Raw genomic sequence first — 22,304 nt, 5'->3', positions numbered from 1 at the left:
TTCCTTTTAGTTGTGACATTTGTGGACACTGAGTACATTACGCCTTAAAGTTCCTTTTCTAGCTATTAATCATGATTGTCTTTCAATCAAGAAGGCCAGACTTTATTTCTTTCTGTACACTTCATAATTCTTAGCACTGGATCCTAGATTTTGTTTGCCTTTCATAAGTATTCATTATATATGGTGCAACTTCTGAAGGATACTAAACATTTGACAATTTGTATTAAATTGTCACACCAAAAGGACACGGAATTTATGTATTTATTTTTTATTGATTTCAGAGAGGAAGGGAAAGGGAGAGAGAGATAGAAACATCAGTGATGAAAGAGAAACATTGATTGGCTGCCTCCTGTACACCCCCTACTGGGGATTGAGCCCACAATCTGGGCATGTGCCTGACCAGGAATCGAACCTTGATCTGGTTCATAGGTCAGTGCTCAACTACTTAGCCACACTGGTCTGGCAGGACATGAAATGTTTAAAGGTAATTACACCAATCTACATAGCACTTTTTTTAAAGTTCTTTTTGTTCTTTGATATTGATGATGTTACCTAGTTTTTAAGGTGCTTTTACATTCCATGATTATCATAATAACTTTTGTAGGTAGGATAAGCATTTAATATATTAGAAAGCTTAAGTTCAACAAAGTTAAGAGACTTGCTCACAGTAACTTAACTCATAAGTGACAAAATTAGACTCAAGAGTCCACAGTTTTTTTGTCTCTGATCTGCCGCTTTTCTCCACTGCACCACAGTCCTTCCAGGCACTGATGTTCCAGACAGTGAATTCATTCCCAGAGTGTAAACATGAGAAAATTAGAGAGTAATTAATTAAGCATGTTAAGCATTTATAAGTATAATAAATTTGTTTAAGAACTTAATACATTTGGATAAATATTTGTGAACAGTATATTAATTCTATCCAGAGATAGAAACACAGTTTTAACATTTGTCTTGGGCACTTGCCATGGGTTTTAATTTTAACTTTTTTTATCCTGGACTAACAGCTTATAACTATTATCTTTTCAGAACTTTTTTTCCTTTGAAACATTGTTGTTACCTATTTAGTAATATAGCTCATACCTCTATGCTATTCCTTTGAAATTCACATATGTGTTTTGAGGCAAGTAAAGAGATGTGGCATAAGTTACTTTCTAGATTCAAATCTCAAGGCATATTTATTGATGCTTACAGTAATTTTTGGAAATGGACAGTTTCTGACTTTATCTAAACATGATTAAAATTGTATCTCTAAATCATGCTCTTTCATGATTTTTATATAATAACATTTCATTACACCCAGCAGACCTTGTCCTTGACAAATTTTTATGAGTAAATGCATGGATTAAATTAAATGACTTGTGATGTGATAGTATATTTGAACTTTATCCTAGCATTGAAAAAGAGATTAACCCTAGTGAATTAACACTAGAATATAAAAACCATACAGTATTTGGTTTACTGCATTTTCTTAATAGAACTGTTTTGTCTGGGCTATCATATCAAAGTTCCCATAATAAATAATTGTTATAGTAGTACTATCTGGTTTAGCAGCCGTTTCCTGCCGATAGTTTTTTAATCTGAAGATCTTCTTTAGTTATCTTTTATTATACCATGCCTGTTGCCTCTGGGTTTATCTGACCTTTGTTTTTTTTAATGTTTACCAAATATTTTGAGATCATATCATTAGTACTGAGTTCTTGGCTGGATATATTTGACAAATTGGCGTATATTGCCTAGAAATTCTAACTTTTCATCCTGATACTTTTTTTTTTTTCAGAGAGGAAGGGAGAGGGAGCAAGAGATAGAAACATTATTGATGAGAGAGAATCATTGTTTGGTTGTCTCCCGCACGCCCAACACAGGGGATTGAACCCACAACCCGGACATGTGCCCTGACTAGGAATCAAACCTGACCTCCTGGTTCATAGGTCAGTGCTCATCTACTCAGCCATGCCAGCAGGACCTGATACATTCTTGATACTGCCATTTCTAATTAGGGCAAATGGTGAAATATAAGAGTAATTCTGAGAATGAGTGAATGTGTAAAGGATTTTAAGCTTCTCAGTTTAGGCCTCAGACCATGCCTCTCTTAGAAACTGTCTTTTTATAGAAAGCATGACATTTAAGTACCTATTTCCTTTCTTGAAGATTTATATGAATTCAAAAGGGCAGTATTGAGGTATTAAGTGAGATATGATTCTTACCTACATGTGCTATGTGAAGCTTTCTTTCTTCCCTCTTGAAATCTAATGGCAATATTTACTCAGCATTTTAGAGAATGCTATCTTAGAAAATGTAAAGGCTCTCATTGTGCAATAGATCTGGTAGGAGCATAGGTTACTATCAACCCAAATATTTAATGTTGCAAAATTATTGCCAAGCATTTGATGTAGCAACTGTTGTGAATATTTTAATACACAGAATGCAACTTTTAACCTACTTCATTATCTTGCAGTAACAATTCTTAATTACCAGTGTGACATGCCAGCATATATATGTGTGTGTGTGTGTGTGTGTGTGTGTGTGTGTGTGTGTGTATTTTAATCTTTATTGTTGAAAGTATTACATATGTCAACATATATTGGTTTTAACAGAATGAGTATAGTGAGACTCTAGCAGGAACAAAGAGAGGGAAACATTTTTTTCAGGGAGCAATTTTAGTTTGATCTTATTAATGATATAAGAAAGACTTACTTTAGTAATTTTGGCCCAGCAAATTTAGAGGGGATCCATTAACATATGCAGTGAAGTTGGGTGTCTTTGCTATAGAGAATTTCATGAAAAGGTTGTATTTGCATTTCACACTGGAAGTTTAGAAACCCAGTTTTTGAAGCAGATTTGTAACTGATTATATCTACATGTGAATTTTTGTAGTTATTCAAAGTGACCAGTTCCAAGTCACAACTAATAAAAAATAGAGCTTCAGTTAAGGGTAGTCTTTTTGGTGAGGAACAACAGCTTTATCGAATATAATTTTACTTCACTTTATTTCATTTAGGACTTCAGAATCTAAAATTGTAGTGATGGAGAACATTACATTGATGTTGTTGTAAGCCCTCCTCTCCCTACCCCCACACCCCCAAGAAAAAGATCACATCTAAATTGAGTGCCTAATACTCACCTTTGCATCTGGAAGTGTTTGCTTTGATCAGCAGGCTTGACTTGAGCAGCACAGCAGAGACAGTAAATTGTAAGTACTCTGTGTAGATATAATAAAGAATATTCTTGTCCTAGTTATTGAATGTTGGACCACGGAGATCTCAACCTGGCCAGAGAAGAGAGCCCAGGAAGATCATAACAGTCCCTGTGAAAGAAGACGTGCACCTGAAAAAGGCAGAGAACGCCTGGAAGCCCAGTCAAAAACGAGACAGCCAAGCCGAGGATCCCGAGAACATTAAAACCCAGGTGAGAACGGAAGCACATTCTACCATTGTTTTGGAATTAGAATAATATTGTTTTAGCTTGTCATCTTGCCCTATTAATATATTTAGAGATCTTAGTTAAAGATTTTTTAATAAATTTTTCCTATTATAAGGTAAGCATTATTCTAAAAGCCTTTTGGATACAACCATTTTCTCTTGAAATTGCTTTGTGTGTGCTTTTCAAAACAGACACTATATCTCAAGGGTTCATCAGTCATATAATTCTATCATTCAGGCCTAGATCAATATTTGCTTTTATTAAAAATGTGTTTTTAGATTCTTAGTGTTTACTCTGTACTAGTCTATCTTGTTAATAAATTGTTTTATATCTCCTTGTCACACCTTCATTTCTAATAAGTTAGTATTAAGAAACCCATCTTGTTTTAAAGTCTTTTGGAATAAAATTGAATTATTTGTATTTTTCTGTGCATATATTGTTATGAGAACTCCTTAGAGTAAATTGAAGAATTCCTGTAATCCACACAAATTTTTTTATATGTCAAGTAATATAAAGCCTGGTCCATCTTTTGCTGTGTGCACAATGCAAGTTTCTATCCCTGGGCTACCTCTACTATCTCCTTTGGATGTTTTTACTTCTAGGTACCAAAACTAGAGTTTTGAACTTTATACTTGTACCAGATCCAGGCATCCCATAGGACTCTTTGGTGTCTTGATTCCTTATATACCTTTCCTCTCATCACCAACAGTCTAGTATAGCAGTCAAAAGTCCCAGCTTTGGAGACAGAAGCAAGTTCGGTTAGGCTAGTCTTAATTTCAACTGTGAAATGGAGATAACAACATTACCTACCTTATAGGGCCATTGTGAAGATTAAATGAAGTAATATAAAGAACTTAGCATAGTTCCTGAAGCTCGGCTAGGTACTTAGTGTATTGATGTTCCTGGGATCAGAGATGTGCCTTATAAATCTTGATTTTGATTCAACACCAACAGAGAACCTCATACACAGTAGGTACTCAGTAAATACTTGTTAATCAAATAAACTAATCAACAAAGTTGTTCAGAGAAACAACATGATCTTATATACAAGAATAGATCTCCAATTACAGCCAATCCTCATTTCTCGAAGTCTCCTATCTCAAACAGTTCAGTTCTGGACTAAGTTGTTCACAGAAAAAAATGTCTTGGTTGTCAAACCAAACTTCAGTTTTCAAACTGACTACGCTTTCTTTTTTTTAAATATATTTTTATTGATTTTTAGCAGAGAGGAAGGGAGAGGGATAGAGAGCTAGAAATATCGATGAGAGAGAAACATCAACCAGCTGCCTCCTGCACACCCCCTACCGGGGATGTGCCCGTAACCAGTGTACATGCCCTTGACCAGAATCGAACCTGGGACCTTTCAGTCCACAGACCAACGCTCTATCCACTGAGCCAAACCGGTTTCCGCCTGACTACGCTTTCAAGCTGATACCTCAGCATGACAAAAAGCATCTCTCAGGCAACAAAGGAGAGAATGCTTTTGTTGTTGGTGATATCAACAATCAACACTTAGCAAATTTTAAAACATAAAAAAGCCATCAAGAATTGGCCAAGGGAGTGAAAGAAAAAATGATCACAGACAGTTGAAGAGGTAGAAAATCTGTTGTTGATTTGAATAAATGAAAAGCAATCAGCCAGTAGCAGCCATTTCTGAGACAGTGATGTATGAACAAGCAAAGAGGCTACATGCTGACTGAAAGACATCCCTGGACCTAGTGCTAAAAGTGATTCATTTAAGGCTGGTAGGGAATGGTCCAATACATTTACGAAAAAAAGCGTTTAAACAATACATTAGACGTACTGTATATAAGATATGTGTTGTATATAAGAAAGGGAATCATTTGAGGGTCTGGAACGGATTAATTCAATTTGCATTATTTGTAATGGGAGAAAAAGATTAGTTTTCTAACAAATTGCTTCTCAAACAGCCTTCCAGAATGAATTAAGTTCGGGAACTGTGGTTCCACTGTACTTATGTCATTTTTGGTTTCTTTCATCAGCGATCTCTAGTTTTCATCATACAGTTTCTATGGATATTTTGTTAGATTATTGGTTAAATTTTTAATGGTTACTTCATTGCCACGGCGATGCTGTTATAAATGGTGCTTTTAAAAAATGTAATTTCTATTTGTTGCTAATATATAGAAATATAATTGATATTTATGTATTGACTTGTATCCTACAACCTTCCTAGACTAATTAATACTAGTATCTCTTTTTTGTAGATTCTTTGTGATTATGTAGACAATCCAATTGTGAAGAGAGAGTTTTACTTCTTCCTTTACAATTTGTGTGGGTTGTAGTTCTCTTTCTTTTCTTTGTTGCACCATCTAGGACTTCCAGTATGATTTTGAATAGGAATTATGAGAATAGACATTTTTGTCTTGTTCTCAGTGTTAGTGGGAAAGCATTCATTTTTTTCACTATTAAGTAAAGTTATAGATGCCCTTTTTTCTAGTTAAGGAAGTTCTCTTCTATTTTTAATTTGATGAGAGTTTCTACAACATCATTTTAAAAGTCTCCACCCTAGTATTTTATACTATCCTATTTAATAAAAGGGTGATATGCAAATTAACCATCACTCCATCACAAAGATGGCGGTGCCCAGTCCTCTCAGCCCCACCAGAGTCCCCCAGTCCCGGGGGGGTGGCCGCTGAGAGCGGGCAGCGTGAGTGGCCTGGCGGAATACTTACTTCATTGCCACGGCGATGAGGTAAGCATTCCGCGCCCAGCCACGAATGGGCCTCTAGCCAGACTGGGGAGCGGATGGGCCTCTGGGCCGTGGAGAGCCTCTGGGCAGCAGGCGCTGAGTGGCCAGGCCCTGCAGAGAGCTACTGGCGCACGGATTCATGCGCATGGCTACTATAAATTTATATTATACCATAATTTAGACAAATCCCTATTTTAGGACATTTTTTACTTACTATACAGGGTATTGACAGAAATTATTTTGGCTAAAATCTTTTTTTAACCTATCTTTAAGAATGAATGGATTTCTAAAAGTATAATTACTTGTTCAAAAGGGCATATCACAGTTTTTAAACTTTCAGCACACATTGACAAATTGCCCTTAGAAATGTACCAGATGATACTCCCACCAGTGAAATGTGAATATACCATATTAGTTCCTAGAATTCTCATCAGTAGTGAAAATGATGTGTTATACGATTTTTTACTGTTTATTAAAATAGATGGATTTAATTTTTACAATGCTTGCACAATCCTTGTCAATAATTTGGGAAGTTGAACTTATATATTATAAACAATATTAATTCTTACAGAAAGCATCATATTGTCACAGTTACTATAATGCTCTTTTTCTGTGTGTGATTCTTCTAGGAACTTTTTAGAAAAGTTCGAAGTATCTTAAATAAATTGACACCACAGATGTTCAACCAACTGATGAAGCAGGTGTCAGGACTTACTGTTGACACAGAGGAGCGGCTGAAAGGAGTCATTGACCTGGTCTTTGAGAAGGCTATTGATGAACCCAGCTTCTCTGTGGCTTACGCAAACATGTGTCGATGTCTAGTAACGGTAAGAAGAGAGGAAGGAGTAAAACCAGAAACCTTCAAGAGGTATATTCTCCCCTCACTACACATTCTTCCCAGAAGTGTTATTGGGGCAACGTAAAGGGGAGAATATATTTTTAGCACTCACTACTATAATATCCAATTGCATAAAAAGAATCTTTAATAAAATGTATACTCACCTCTGGAGGGGTTATAGAGACTAGACTGATATAGACACATACGGTCCTATCCAATATGAGGAAGATTGAATATGGTTTAAATTAGTAATGTGAAATTCTAGTTATGAGCAAGCAATTTTTCCTGGGGTATCATTTTATAGAAATACAGCAAATGCTTTCATTCACATTTATTTAAATTCAAAATTGAAAAAATTGTTGGTTCTGATTCTAGCCTCAGTGAAAATGATAGGATAACTATAGTCATAAATGGTTCAAAACTGATCATTTCATCTCTCAGAAACTATTAGATTTCTTTCTCTTTACATTGTTCACAGCCATTTAATCTTCACAGCCTGTCAAATCTAGGGCAAGACAAAATGGGAGACCAAAGAGCTTCTGGTTAGTGTTCATTGTCCTCAATTCTGCAGTCATAAATCTGCCATGTACCGTCTGTGTTTTCTCTGTTACCAAAGTACTTGTGTCAGAAATGTTTGTCCTTTAACATTTGAGGTTTGTTTTTTTTTTCTTAATTATCACAACTCATTGTCATCATGCCTTGCTGTGAAAGTGCAAAATTCTGTCATCCTACCAGTATTTTTAAGTACCTGTGTCAAAGGTAGGTAAGTCTGTTGGTACTTTGAAAAGTTGCATTTTCTGTCTTAGAGAAACTCAAAATCCATATGGAAAAAACAAACAGCATTAACAAAAAAAATCACTTATAAGGTATTCTATGATATTGCAGTATATTAATGCCTAAATGGATGGTTTAGACCAGCGATTTTCAACCTTTTTCATCTGATGGCACACATAAACCAATTACTAAAATTCTGTGGCACACCAAAAAATACATTATAGTGTTTGCCAATCTGACAAAAATAGTTATAATTTTGATTTATTCACATTGTATGGCTATTTTTGTGTTGGCCGTTGTCATTGTATTATATGGCAATCTAAGGGAAAAGAGGTTTACCAAATAGTCAGGTATTGCATGTTTTAAAAATTCTAGTGGCACACAGGTTGAAAATCGATGATTTAGACTGCAAAATCAAATTGGAGAAAAAGAAATCACTATCTGGATGGGAGAGTGACAAACTTTTATGAAGCAAGTAGGTTTGATTTGGGCCTGGGATGATGGGGAGTTCAAGTATAGAGAAAGAACAGCGTATTCCAGGCAGGTTCAAGTTTGAGGCAACAAGCATGACCTAATGATTACAAACACTGTTTTAGAGTTTCACAGTTCTAGGTGTAAAATTTTAACTTTAAAATTTTAATTTCTATTCTGCCACTTGCTAATTTATAACCTTAGAATTGTTGCATAATTTCTTTAAGCCTCATTTTAATCCATAAAATAAGATTAATTCATATAATGAAAAAACTAAAATGAGATTGTATATGTAAAGTTCCTAGCTCAGGTAAGCCTCCCTTCCCTCCAAGACGATCAATGGATATATATGCTTCCACAGTTTTCTTTATAATTATGAAATCATATAAAGCCCTGCTGGGTACCTCAGTTGGTTGGAGCATCATCCTGTGCACCAAAAAGGTTCAGTTTCCAGGTTCAGTTTCCAGTCATGAGTCGACTAAAGTTTCTGTCCCTCCACCCCCTAAAATCAGTTTTTAAAAACGCATATCCTCAAGTGGGGATTTTAAAAAATCAAATAAAAACATACACATATGTATAAAGAGGGTTTATTTTGTTTTAATTGAATTATATACATTGTTTTTCAGTTTGCTTTCTTAATATCTTTTGGGCATCTCCTTAGGTCTTTACAGATAGATTTTACTCAGACTTTTTTGTAGTTGCATAATATTTTATAATATGTATATACCATAAATTTTCCAACGATTGTTTTTTCCTCTCGCCTTCCACCTTCCTTCCATTATGCTGTTTCTAGAGTTTGGTTTTGGGGGTTTTTGTAACCACAAGCAGTGCTGCAATAACCATCTAAGTATATTTAATCTTATACACTGGAGTTGAAGTTTCCCCATACACCAAAGGATATATGTTTTTTGTTGTTGGTTGTTCTTTTTAATATGTTTTTTATTAATTTCAGAGAGGAAGGGGGAGAGAGTCAGAGAGAGAGAGAGAGAGAGAGAGAGAGAGAGAAACATCAGTGATGAGAGAGAATCATTAATCGGCCTTCTCATACACCCTCCTCCCCCGCCCCCACCAGGGATCAAAACCACAGCCTGGGTGTGTGCCCTGACCAGGAATCCAACCGTGACCTTCTGGTTCCTAAGTTGATGCTCAACCACTGAGCCATGCTGGCTGGGCAAAGGATATATGTTTTTAAACTCTTTGTTTTTAAAGTTTAATAGACATTCACGCTGCTTGGGAAAAGAAAAATGTCTTATTTGTGGCTTTTGTCAAATTTAATGATGTAAATATTCTCTTCATGACTGATTTTAAGCTACCAGCTATTGACAACTCACAGAATTACTGTTTAACAATTTGTCCCATGCAATAGTATGAGCCACCTGTAGCACACCACTGTAGCAGGCATACAGAAAAGTGTGCAGATCATTAGTGTACAGTTCAGTGAATGTCAGCAAAGTGAACATGCCTCCCACCCTGGTCAATAAATATAGAACTATACCTTTCCCTCTTCCTTTAAGGCAGTGGTTCTCAACCTCCTTAGTGCTGCCACGGAGGCAGGAGAGGCTCCCGCCACCGCCACTGTGCTCGCCAGCCATGAGTCCGGCTTCTGGCTGAGCAGCGCTCCCCCTATGGGAGCGCACTGACCACCAGGGTGCAGCTGGTGGTCTGCCCCCTGGTGGTCAGTGTGCATCATAGCGACCAGTCATTCCACCGTTCAGTCGATTTGCATATTAGCCTTTTATATTATAGGAGGATTCCCCAGCAATTTCACTTCTTGGTATATACCCCAGAGAAATTCCCCAGATGTGCACAAGCAGTGATATATAAGAATGTCTATGTATTGGTTTTAATAGGGAGTAATAAGAAAGAAATGAAATAAGCCTAAGTATGACAATAACAGCATACCACAATTTATTTGGTTGGTGAATCTAAATAGCAATATATATTTATACACACAGCAGTTAAAATTAATGAAGTAATACTAAATGTATCATCATGGATCAAACTTAAAAATAGTACTGAATAACCTGACATCATTTAATAAAGTTTTATAGTATGCAAAATAAAACTATTGTTAATACATATATAATAAAAGTATATAAATTGGAAACACTAAAATTCATATTTAAGTTAAGAGAGAAACGGAAGTAGGATTAAGGGTAAGTACACAGGGATGAGTATTATGTCTTCTGCTATTGATAAGTTAGGTAATTCAGACCACTTTTCCATGGATATTAGAAAAGCTAGTCACAATATTTAAACAAATCTTAAAGGCTTCAGAGAACTAGAAGACAATAAAGATTTACTAAGGCTAAGATCCTAGAAAAGGTGGAAATCTAAAGAAAAGTGAAACATTTGGTAAAACTTCCCCCTGAGCCAAAACCGGTTTGGCTCAGTGGATAGAGCGTCGGTCTGCGGACTCAGGGGTCCCAGGTTCGATTCCGGTCAAGGGCATGTACCTTGGTTGCGGGCACATCCCAGTGGGGGGTGTGCAAGAAGCAGCTGATCGATGTTTCTCTCTCATCGATGTTTCTAACACTCTATCCCTCTCTCTTCCTCTCTGTAAAAAATCAATAAAATATATTAAAAAACCAAAAAAAAAAACTTCCCCCTAAAAGAATCAGCTAAAAGTATTGTACATCTTGTTTTTCATGATTTATTGGGCTGAGGAGAAAAAAGTTATGACCAAAGTCTATCAAAATGAGTGTTGGAAGAGGCTCTAACAAATCCTCCTGTACTTTAGGTTGGGATCCTAAAGGACTATGGAACAAGGGTGAACCAGAAATGTACCTCTTCTCAGAGGGACTATAGTTCAACATCAAATCATTTCAGTCCTTGAGTTTGGATTACAGTTGACCCTTGAACAGTGCATCGATTGAGGCACTGAGCTACCACTTAGTCAAAAATCCACATATAACTTTTGACTTCCCAAAAACTTAGCTGATAGCCTACTGTTGATTAGAAGTCTTACTGATAACAGTTTGTATGTTTTGTGTTATACACTGTATTGCTACAATAAAGTAAGCTAGAGAAAAGTTGATCATAACAAAAATACATTTACAGTCCTGTACTGTATTTAACAATATCTTAAGTTTATGTCGTTTGTTTAGGATAAATCATCTGTCAGTACCTAAATCAGCATTGCCTTATATGAGACAAAATACTGTAGATGATACATGTATTACTATAGACGTGAGGTCCGAAAGGTTGGCGACTGCTGGTTTAAGGAAACCTTTGGAGCAGCAGTCGCCAACCGGTGGTCTGCGGACCACTGGTGATCCGTGAGATCCGAAAGGTTGGTGATCTCAGCAATAGACCACAGGCACTGTTTTGGGGGGTGTTCTGTTTTGTTTTGTTTTTAAGATCATTATTAGTTTAAGAAATGATACCTACCAGTGGACTGAGAGAAATTGAAGACAGTAGAATAAAAAATTAAGCTATTACCTGGCAGAGGTGCTCTTTTCCTACCAATTGTATTCATTAAGTTATTTCAGTAACTTCATTTCATTATCAATGTGTTCTACTGAGAAACCCATGGGTTACATTGTAAGGCCTTTGGCCTGACTCTTAGTTGTAAAATTTATAGACCTATGCCACTTGCCATGGACTATCAGTGTTGGTCATTTGAAGTAATGGAATCTAGTTAGTCATATATTATGATCATGAGTAGTAGCAGTAGTAGTAGTAAGAGTAAGGAATAGTACTTGTAACTTATTTAATCCTACAACCATTCTATTATTCCTATTTCACAACTTTCTCTGAAATTTACCAAATTCCCTAAATAGGGATTTAATATTTATAGAAGTTTTGAACATTAAGTACTAGAACCTTAGCTTAAACAATGTCCTAGATCAGTGGTTCTCAACCAGGGGTGGTTTTGTCTTCCAGGGGACATTGGCCAATGTCTAGAGACATCTTTGGTTATGCTTACTGGTATCTTAGTGGGTAAAGGCCCAGGATGCTTCTAAACATCCTCTTAGTCATGTGACAGCCCCCCATGACAATGAATCATCCAACCCAGAATATCAGTAGTGTCTAGGTTCGGGAACCCTGGCTTAGGTTGTTGAGATTTTTAAGAATTAGGAGAATGCTTGTTCTCATTGTTTAAAGCAGTTTTTAAACCCTTTTTCCTGCCTCTACATCATTCCTGTGGATCACACACCTCCATTTAAAACTTTGCAGTGATTTTCTAGGTGAGGACTTAAGAATATAGTCCTATTGTGTCAGTTTTCCATTGCTTCTTAAAGAGTAGGCTTTTAAGAAAGGAATTCTTTAGGTTTATAAGGAAACTGGTATAATAGTGTTCCCTTCCCCAAGTTGCTCTGTAAACACCGTAGTTACGCACACAGACACATTTATACATATACACAGCTACCTGCCTCTACCACGCGCTAAGTGAAACCTCTGGCACGTAGGCTTCAGGGCATCATGAGAGTAAACCGTGGCTCTGGATGTACTACTGCTCCTTCTACTAGTTAAACTAGGAATGACTGAAGAGACCTGCAAGACCCTCACAAATTGTACAGCATTTAATCAGAATTCAGTGCTCCTCTTAGGAGGACGTCTGAGTCAAGGGGCAAATGGAGAAGATGGACAAGAAAAATGTCCTGTATCTAAATCTGTACTTAAATAAAAGTTTAATTGGAGTATTGGTAACATTAAATTGCTGTGCTTTGTTTTAATCATAATTTAAATTAAAATCCCCATCTCAGTACCCATTAAAATGTAAGCTCCTAGGCATAGGGAATTTTTTTTTTTTTCACTGCTAAATTCTTAGTGCCTGGAATGGTTTCTGGCACATAATAGACCCTCAGACATGTTGTGCGTGGGTAAATGCACGAATGAAAGAAAAACTAACAGTTTGAGTTGATTTTATACCCTAAGACTATAATTTTGTTACATTTTATCTCTGCTGTGTCAGACATGCATACTTCAGCTATAAAGAATGGCACTCAAGGTAGATTTTTGAGCATTCTATGTCCTATTATGCCAGATAATGTTGCCACTTTTTAAGTGTTTTAACACAAGATGTGAAAAGAGTGGCAGGACTGAGCATAGCAAGAGACACAAAGAACAAAGAAGACACAATTAGATCTCATCAGAAATAAAGCCTGGAATTACAGGCATGAAGCACTGGCTTTGGGCAACAGCAAGTGTCTGGAGTCAGCTGGAGATGGGATGTGCAACTCGCTTGATGTAAGGTGAAGAATGCTTTGAAGAAAAGATTGCTGAGAAACAGCCTTTCATAATTAGCCCACACCTTTTTGAATCTTGTGGGCATCCCTCAGTACTATATACCACTATACTACTTCAGAGGTATCTAGGAGAGATATATTTTGATAAATGTGTTCATAGCACATATGGAATATGTTATGTTCAGTTTTAGCAGGTGATTTGCTAAGGTCAGGACATAACCACTAGTGGAGGATAGTATGTCACCATGGACCCATGAGTTATATTGGACAATTGATTTATTCCTGTTTACATCACATTCTAGATTTAGCATGGATGTGCCACTGGTTTATATTATATTAGTCACTCCAAATACTTTACGTTAGACCAGAACATGCTACTGAGCCACAGTGTTACCATTAGCATCTTTATGTACTGAGACAGCATTGAAAGTCTTATTCGTGTTAAGCAAGTCCAAGCGTGGCTTTCTGTTTCCTACTCCTATTTGATTGCCATAATTAACCCACAGCTGACAGCTCTTGATGATTCTCTGGGAGTTATCCTTTTAGGGATCAGAAGTAGCCCTCAACACTAACATATATCAGGAGCACAGGTCTTGTTGCTTTAAGAAAATGACTACCCGTTGCAGACAACACTCATATTCAAGATTGCTGGCTGACCAGTATGTGGACGGTCTCAACACAATATGAGATGATGCACTGAGAGTTTACAGTGTAATATAATGTCACACTGATAGTTACTGCTGAGTAAAAGTGAAAAGGTAGGCGCTCCCCAGCAAATCTAGCTTACCAAGCAGCCTTACTAAAATACAGGTATTTCCCGACTTCCTCCCTGAGAAGCCATCTATCCAACAACCCATTTGAAACATCTTAGTTTTAATCATGGACTATAGTTAAATGAAAACTAAAGATGTCTAGAGATCTTTTTCTAACCATTGCACATCACCTTTCATTTTTTCTATTAGCCATGGGCATATTTGCAAGCATCTACCTTGCCCACTGTTAAGGGCTAAATGTTTGTGTGTTGTCCCCCAAAAAAGCTCATATAGTCCCCCCATGATGGGATTAGTGCCTTTATAAGAAGAGGAAGACAATAGAGCTTCCTTTTCATCACATGAGGATACTGCAGGAGGCAGCTGTCTGCAAACCAGGAAGAAGGCTCTCACCAAGAACCAAATCTGCCTACACCTTGCTCTTGGACTTCCAGCCTCCAGAACTGTGAGAAATAAATACCTGTTGTTTAAGCCACCAGTCTGTGGTATTGTTAAAGTAGCTTTAGCAGTGTAAGACACCCACTCTTCAAGTTCTCTTCTAACCAGTTTCATTGGGTCTCCTGACCAGTCAATGCCCATGGACAACACACGCTAACTTAATACTAGTAATGTCATCATCCTGTTGTATTTATAATAAAAAAAATTACCATGCATCACTATTCTAAGAAGATATGTTCTCACTGGTCTATTCCCTATTTCACTGTTAACCATCCCCAGAAGACATTAAGATCATGTTCCAAAACAAGTCTTTAGGGGATTGTGTAGCTAGGTGTTCCATTATGAGATATACAGACATTCATATCTGTGCATATTCTGCCCATTGTTCAGTTTTAGTACTTCCATATGAATATACCTAAAAAGATTATGCACAATTATATGCTCTTTAGGTCCTACACATATGAAATGTGCCATGACCATTATTTGGGAATAGCAGATATTCATTTATCTTGCCTTTCGTGGTTCTCTCCCCAATGGCTTTGTGAGCTTTGTTATATACTTTCTGTGGTATCTATATTACAATATAGGTTACTCAATTTCTAATCATAAACTTTTGTCAAATACAGCTCCAGTTGTTTAAATAATAGTTATATCTGTTTATTGGACTCCATGTGCCAGCCACTATTATTTGCTTTACTTAGACCATTTCATTTAATCCTTCCAACTGTCCTTAAGATATAGATGTTATCCTCATTTTTAGAAAGAAACAGGTTTGATGAAGCTGAGTAACTTGGTCACAGTCACATGACAGCTGAAATTGATGTTTTTTCTTCCTGCCCTTTCTCTCTCTCTCTCTCTCTCTCTCCCCCTTCCTCTCTCTCAAATCAATAGGAAATGTATCCTCAGATGAGGATTAAAAATAATTTTAAATAAATAAAGTAGCACATTGGATATAACTGCTGATATTTAGAACCTTTTTAGTTTGTTCTGGAACCTAACATCATGTTGGTTCTCTATTAATGTACCACCTTGCTCGTGAATGTGCCTCTTGGTTCTCTTTTGTGTCTCATTGTTGTATATCCTGGGTCCTAAAATGTTAGAAAATATAGTCTTTTGGCTTTTGCTTTGGAAATTCTTTGCCTTCAGGTAGTAGTGTTTCTTTTCTGGAAGGCTGATTAAATGCCTACCTTCTTGTGTGATCAGAGGGTAGGCCTGACTATGAAATGACCTATAGCCGCTTCCAGTTGTATGCCTGAGTTTGGAGATAAGGACATGTTAGCGTTTCTGTGGTTGTCTAAAATGTAATGAAACACTTGGTCCATTGGTTGACTAGACTGGGCAGTTGTTAAATGTTCTCTCATGTGTACCATCAGTTCTAGCACAGATATACTATAGCTTCATAGTCTCCATTCTCAGTAAGTTTCTCTAGCTATTCAGCCTTCATCAGCAGCTGTTTAAGTCCATTCAGGTTAATAACATTAACTGTTGTGAGTATAAATACAACGCATCCTGTTTTTCACTAGACCTAGGGCAAATACCGTGCATTTCAGAACTTTGGGAGCCACTTTGTGATTCCAGAAAAAAATCATTTTGCCATGTTATGCAATAGCTGTTTAAAATGGTGCTCAGGGGGATTTCATCTGTAAATAGAATATTTTGGTCAATTGAAATAATCAATAAACATCATATATTGATAGTTAAAGTAAGTACTAGCATTGCAGTATCTTGACATTCCCCTGAGGAAAAGATATCTCAAAAATGTTTTCCTGCCGAAACTGGTTTGGCTCAGTGGATAGAGCGTCAGCCTGCGGACTCAAGGGTCCCAGGTTCGGTTCTGGTCAAGGGCATGTACCTTGGTTGCGGGCACATCCCTAGTGGGGGGTGTGCAGGAGGCAGCTGATCGATGTTTCTCTCTCATCGATGTTTCTAACTCTCTATCCCTCTCTCTTCCTCTCTGTAAAAAATCAATAAAATATATTTTTAAAAAAGGTTTTCCTCCTTCTGCTATTTCCTAGAATAAGGATCTCACCTACAACCTTTTTCCTTTGACCATGAAATTCATGCCATTTCTATTTGTTTCTTTAAACTAAGTACTCAATAGTAAGAAAAACAAAAGTAATAGCTCTACAGAGCTAAAAACGTCTAGATAAGTACAGGGTCATATTTGTAGTAATCTTACATGGATTTCAAAGTCAGCTAAAGGCATAACCAGCCATAAAAGATAGAGTACATTTATATGAGAGAAATGTGCATCTTTTCTGCATAAAATTTAAGGCATCTTACCATTGAAACATGAAATGCCTGACACTAAATTTATACTTCTTGTAGAATGCTTAACTGTGGTCCCGTCAGCATTATTTTGCAAATAAATAAAATTGATATTTTGAGGAAATTATTGAACATATTTAAGTAATCTTGCTGCTTTTACATTTTCCCATCTGGATGCAGCTGAAAGTACCCATGGCAGACAAGCCTGGGAACACAGTGAATTTCCGGAAGCTGCTATTGAACCGTTGCCAGAAGGAGTTTGAAAAAGATAAAGCAGATGATGATGTCTTTGAGAAGAAGCAGAGAGAACTCGAGGCTGCCAGTGCTGTAAGTCTTTTCACAGAAAGAAAGTGCTTATGCAGTTTGAGTGTTATCAAATAGAATTTTATGTCGCTTGCTACTACATCTCCTTACTGTAGGTGCCTGTGGCCTTTTTTTCATGTGCAGAAACTATATTGATGTATAGAAGAAAATTTTATTTCTTTTAATACCGCATGTTATAGTTACTCAACCTTGTAAGTCAGGGATTCAGAACCATCTTAAGAAACGTCACTGAGTACCAGAAATCTCCTGAAATGGATGTAAACTTTTATGTATTGTTCATTTTTCTGAGGAATAGGACTATAGTTGCAGTCAGATTCTCAAAGGTTATCCTGACCCCAGAAAGGGTAAGGACCATGAATTTCAGTGTATTTTTAGCGTCGGTTATGCAGTACAGTTTTCATCATCATTCTATTCCTTATACAACAGCCAGAGGAGAGGACAAGGCTTCATGATGAACTGGAAGAAGCTAAGGACAAAGCCCGGCGGAGATCCATTGGTAACATCAAGTTCATTGGAGAACTCTTTAAACTCAAAATGCTGACTGAAGCCATCATGCATGACTGTGTGGTGAAGCTGCTGAAGAACCATGATGAAGAATCCCTAGAGTGCCTGTGTCGCCTGCTCACCACCATTGGCAAAGATCTGGATTTTGAGAAAGCAAAGGTAAAGTCCAAAATCGGAAACCTCCAGCAGGGAGTATGTCTATTACAAAAGAACTAAGACAGTCAGAGGAAGTGGTCCATTGTGCCCAGTTGTCGAGACTGCTTATTTTTCTCTGTTGCCCTTCTCATTGTTAGTGTTTGACCATCATGCCCTTACCTCATTTCCATTAACATCAGAAGTGAAGAGCTCCCAAATTACATAAAAGTCAATTCATGAGTTGTTCAGATTATTTGTGCCTTGTCCTTTTTCTGTATTACCATTTCAGAGGTCACTTGTATACGCAAATTATGAGCAGAAATAAAGGGAAAAAAGCTACTAATGGTCAGGATAGAGGGTGATAAAGAAATGAATAAAACCCAGTAGCTTTCTTAAGTCCATGATCTACTTAATGATACAGCTATCTAACCATAATATAAGAAATAATTAAAAATACCGTAATTCAAAACATAACATGGTGCTCTACAATTAAGGAGTTGGGAAATTAGAAATGCTTCAAAGAAATGTCAGAAATATTTCATAGGTAGGATTATGTTTTGATGTGACAGAAAACCCCAAATGTTAGTAGTTTGTACAAGATTGAGGTTTATTTCTCATATGTACAAGTAAAATTCAGAAGTGAAGTCTGAGGGTGGTCTTGGATTTTTGGAGAACTCTTTAAACTCAAAATGCTGATGATCAAAACACCAAGTTTCTCCAGCTTAATATTCTGTTTATTCCTAAGATGTAGCCCTTGTCCTTATGTTCTCAGCAGAAACAGTGGGGAAGGGGCAAAGGACATAGCCACCTCTCTCTTAAGGTTCCAGGGAGCTGCAGTATGACATTTCCATTTATGTTTGGTTGGCCTATAATTAGTCGTTTGACCATGGCCAGCTGCCTGAAATTTTTAGCTTTTATTTTGGGTGTCATATGCTCAATTAAAAATTCTACCACATTACCTTTTGGCTCTACTTGTATTCCTAGGCCATTTAAAAATTCTACATGGTAAAATTACATTTGAATTCCTCAGCCAAGAATACTAATGCTTTTGTCTCTTGTAGCCACGTATGGACCAGTATTTTAATCAGATGGAGAAAATTGTGAAAGAAAGAAAAACCTCATCTAGGATTCGATTCATGCTTCAGGATGTGATAGACCTACGGCTGGTAAGTAGAAAATAATGAACCTACCACTCCAGTCTCTCTTAAGGAGTTGGGTTGGAGAGTACATCCTTGTATTTATACGTGTAAAAACTTAAATGCTTTTGCTCTTGGAGTCAGAAATTGAATTGACAGAGTTTCATGGAGAGCTGTGTGAAAGGACTGAAGGCACATATACCTGCCTGTTATGTGTTTCTTCTCTTTACTCTGATTATCAAACCACATTGTAGTTTTGAAATCTGTCATTCTGAATTCAAACTGTGGTCAATTAAATTTAGTCTCAGGATGCTAAATAATCAGGAAGCCTCATCTTCAAAATAAATACATTTAATTTCCCCGAGCCTTATATTTTAAGTCTCTAATATGGGGGTGTTGCCTACCTTGCAGATGTATTGTAAAGATTCAGTGAGGTGTCTGGCTCAGAGGAGATATTGTTTTCCCCTCTGTTGTTTTTCTTGTATAGCCTCCTGTTGTGCTGCTTTCATTTTCTTCATTTCTCATACCAGAAACAGTTTTTACCTCTACCACCTCTTTTGTCTCTTCATATTTTAACTCCTGCAAGGAAGATACTACTGCAGCCGACCATAAAGTACAGAAAATGAATATAGCCAAAACCGGTTTGGCTCAGTGGATAGAGCGTCAGCCTGCGGACTGAAGAGTCCCGGGTTCGATTCCGGTCAAGGGCATGTACCTTGGTTGCGGGCACATCCCCAGTAGGGGATGTGCAGGAGGCAGCTAATCGATATTTCTGGATCTCTGTCCCTCTCCCTTCCTCTCTGTAAAAAATCAATAAAATATATTTTTTTAAAAAAGAAGAAAGAAAGAAAAGAAAGTAAATATAGGTCCTACTCCTGCCCTGCTCTGCAACCAAATCAGATAGCATTGGTTGTGGTTCTTTATCTTGTTAAGCCCAGATGTGATCTCAGAATCCTTATTACTAAAGCAATTGCCAGTTTATCAGAATGTGAATGCTGACTTAAACCATCCTTTCCTCTAGCTAATATAAAAATGTAAATATGAAAAACTTCTCTACTCAATCCTTCAACCACTTGTACTTATATTAAACTAGAGGCCCGGTGCACGAAATTCGAGCACGGGCGCAGTCCATAGGCCTGGCTGGCAATCAAAGCATGAGCATCTGGCATGAAAGGGTGGGTCTTAGCTGACCTCTGGGCCCTGGGCAGCACCTGGGCCCCCAACTCACACCTGCCTTGGCCTGGTGCTGCCCACTCACCTGCTCCACCATCCTGCCACAGTCCTGCTCTCGTTGGGGCCCATTAGGGCCGGCAATGCCTCCACTGCCGCCTGCTGCCAGCTCCGTGTCACTGACACTCACCATGTTCCACGCCGTCCCCTGGTGGTCAGCGCACGTCATAGCGAGCAGTCGAACTCCTGGTCTCCTGGTCGAACGACCGCCCAAGGGGACAGTTTGCATATTAGGCTTTTATTATATAGGATGTTGGGATTGCAGCTGGGAAAGAGAGAAGTATAATTATAAGGAGACAGCTTGTTTTGTCCTTCACAGGATAACCAAAGGACAGAGTGGTGTGGCACTTTGTGTAGGTTCCAGACCATGATATGAAAGAAAAATGCTAGTCACCCTCGATTTAGATCCCCCATGGAGTGTGATATGAACTGGGTTGCAGTATCCCAGATTAAGGCAAGGCGAAGGAATCCTGACCTTTCTTGATTCCTCTTCTCTCTCCTCTTTGCAGATATACAAAATAATAAAAAAATACATTTGGGCTAGTCTTTCAATCTGTCTTTTTATCCATTGGCTATTGGAAGGCTCAGTATACAGTAGTTCAGGGTTGATTGCAAAGAATTTAATTCTTTAGCTCTAATCCCCAAATTGCACATAGTGCTATCTGTAATTCAGATGAAAAACTGAAGTAACAGATTTTGTAAGTATTTTATACTTTTCTAGCAGTGAAAAGTATAAAATAGATTTTTCAAAATTTTTTAAATTTTCTTTTTAGTTAATCTGGCTGATAACCTTATTTTCTCCTTTTATAGTGTAATTGGGTATCTCGAAGAGCAGATCAAGGGCCTAAAACTATTGAACAGATTCACAAAGAGGCTAAAATAGAAGAACAAGAAGAGCAAAGGAAGGTCCAACAGCTCATGACCAAAGAGAAGAGAAGACCAGGTGAGGGGTGGAGTCCACTGGGCATTAGAGGCCTTAGGAGTTTGAGGGACAAACCTTAAGAATTCTATATTTATTTATTTATTTATTTATTTATTTAAATTTAATAAATCTTTATTGTTCAGATTATTACAATTGTTTCTCCTTTTTTTCCCCCCATATCTCCCCTCCCCCACTCTGCCCTTACCTCCCCGCCGCTGTCCTCATCCATAGGTGTATGATTTTGTCCAATCTCTACCCGTACCCCCCACAGAGACACCCCTTTCCCCCTGAGAATTATCAATTCACTCCGATTCTATGCCCCTGATTCTATTATGTTCACCAGTTTATTTTGTTCTTCAGATTTTTAATTCACTTGACTTTTAAATTCACTTGTTGATAGGTATGTATTTGTTGTTTATAATTTTCATCTTTACTTTTTCCTTCTTTTTCCTCTTTTTAAATAATACCTTTCAGCTTTTCATATAATATTGGTTTGGTGGTGATGAACTCCTTTAGCTTTTTCTTATCTGTGAAGCTCTTTACCTACCCTTCAATTCTGAATGATAACTTTGCTGGGTAGAGTAGTCTTGGTTGTAGGTTCTTGCTATTCATCACTTTGAATATTTCTTGCCACTCCCATCTGGCCTGCATAGTTTGTGTTGAGAAATCAGCTGATAATGGTATGGGTGCTCCCTTGTAAGTAACTAACTGTTTTTCTCTTGCTGCTTGTAAGATTCTCTCTTTGTCTTTTGCCCTTGGCATTTTAATTATGATGTGTCTTGGTGTGGTCCTCTTTGGATTCCTTTTGTTTGGGGTTCTGTGCGCTTCCTGGACTTGTAAGTCTATTTCTTTCACCAGGTGGGGGAAGTTTTCTGTCATTATTTCTTCAAATAGGTTTTCAGTGTCTTGCTCTCTCTCTTCTTCTGGCACCCCCATAATTCTGATGTTGGTACGCTTGAAGTTGTCCCAGAGGCTTCTTACACTATCTTCAACTTTCTGAATTCTCTTCTCTTCTTGTTTTTCTGGAGGCATGTCCTTTGCCTCTTTGTATTCCAAATCTTTGACTTGTTTCTTGCGTTCCTCTAGTCTGCTGTTGGATCTCTGTATAATATTTTTTATTTGTCAGTGTATGTTTCATTTCTAGTTGGTCCTTTTTCATATCCTCA

At 37.4% G+C, this 22,304-nt stretch overlaps 1 protein-coding gene across 8 annotated transcripts in view; it reads left to right on the top strand.

Moving 5' to 3' along the window:
- The window catches only part of EIF4G3 (eukaryotic translation initiation factor 4 gamma 3), a 270,009-nt gene that overhangs the window by 205,537 nt on the left and 42,168 nt on the right, over positions 1-22,304 (top strand). For all 8 annotated transcript variants that reach the window (XM_054720419.1, XM_054720417.1, XM_054720413.1 and 5 more), the window contains 6 exons: positions 3,238-3,408; positions 6,766-6,963; positions 17,068-17,214; positions 17,638-17,874; positions 18,912-19,016; positions 21,027-21,159. In XM_054720419.1, the coding sequence (XP_054576394.1) occupies positions 3,238-3,408; positions 6,766-6,963; positions 17,068-17,214; positions 17,638-17,874; positions 18,912-19,016; positions 21,027-21,159 (991 nt within the window). The remainder of the gene's footprint in view (positions 1-3,237; positions 3,409-6,765; positions 6,964-17,067; positions 17,215-17,637; positions 17,875-18,911; positions 19,017-21,026; positions 21,160-22,304) is intronic.

The sequence above is a fragment of the Eptesicus fuscus genome, chromosome 9, assembly GCF_027574615.1.
Source record: "Eptesicus fuscus isolate TK198812 chromosome 9, DD_ASM_mEF_20220401, whole genome shotgun sequence".
Classification (NCBI taxonomy): domain Eukaryota; kingdom Metazoa; phylum Chordata; class Mammalia; order Chiroptera; family Vespertilionidae; genus Eptesicus; species Eptesicus fuscus.
The sequence above is the reverse complement of the archived record's forward strand: the minus strand, read 5'-3'. Positions and strand labels throughout refer to the sequence as shown.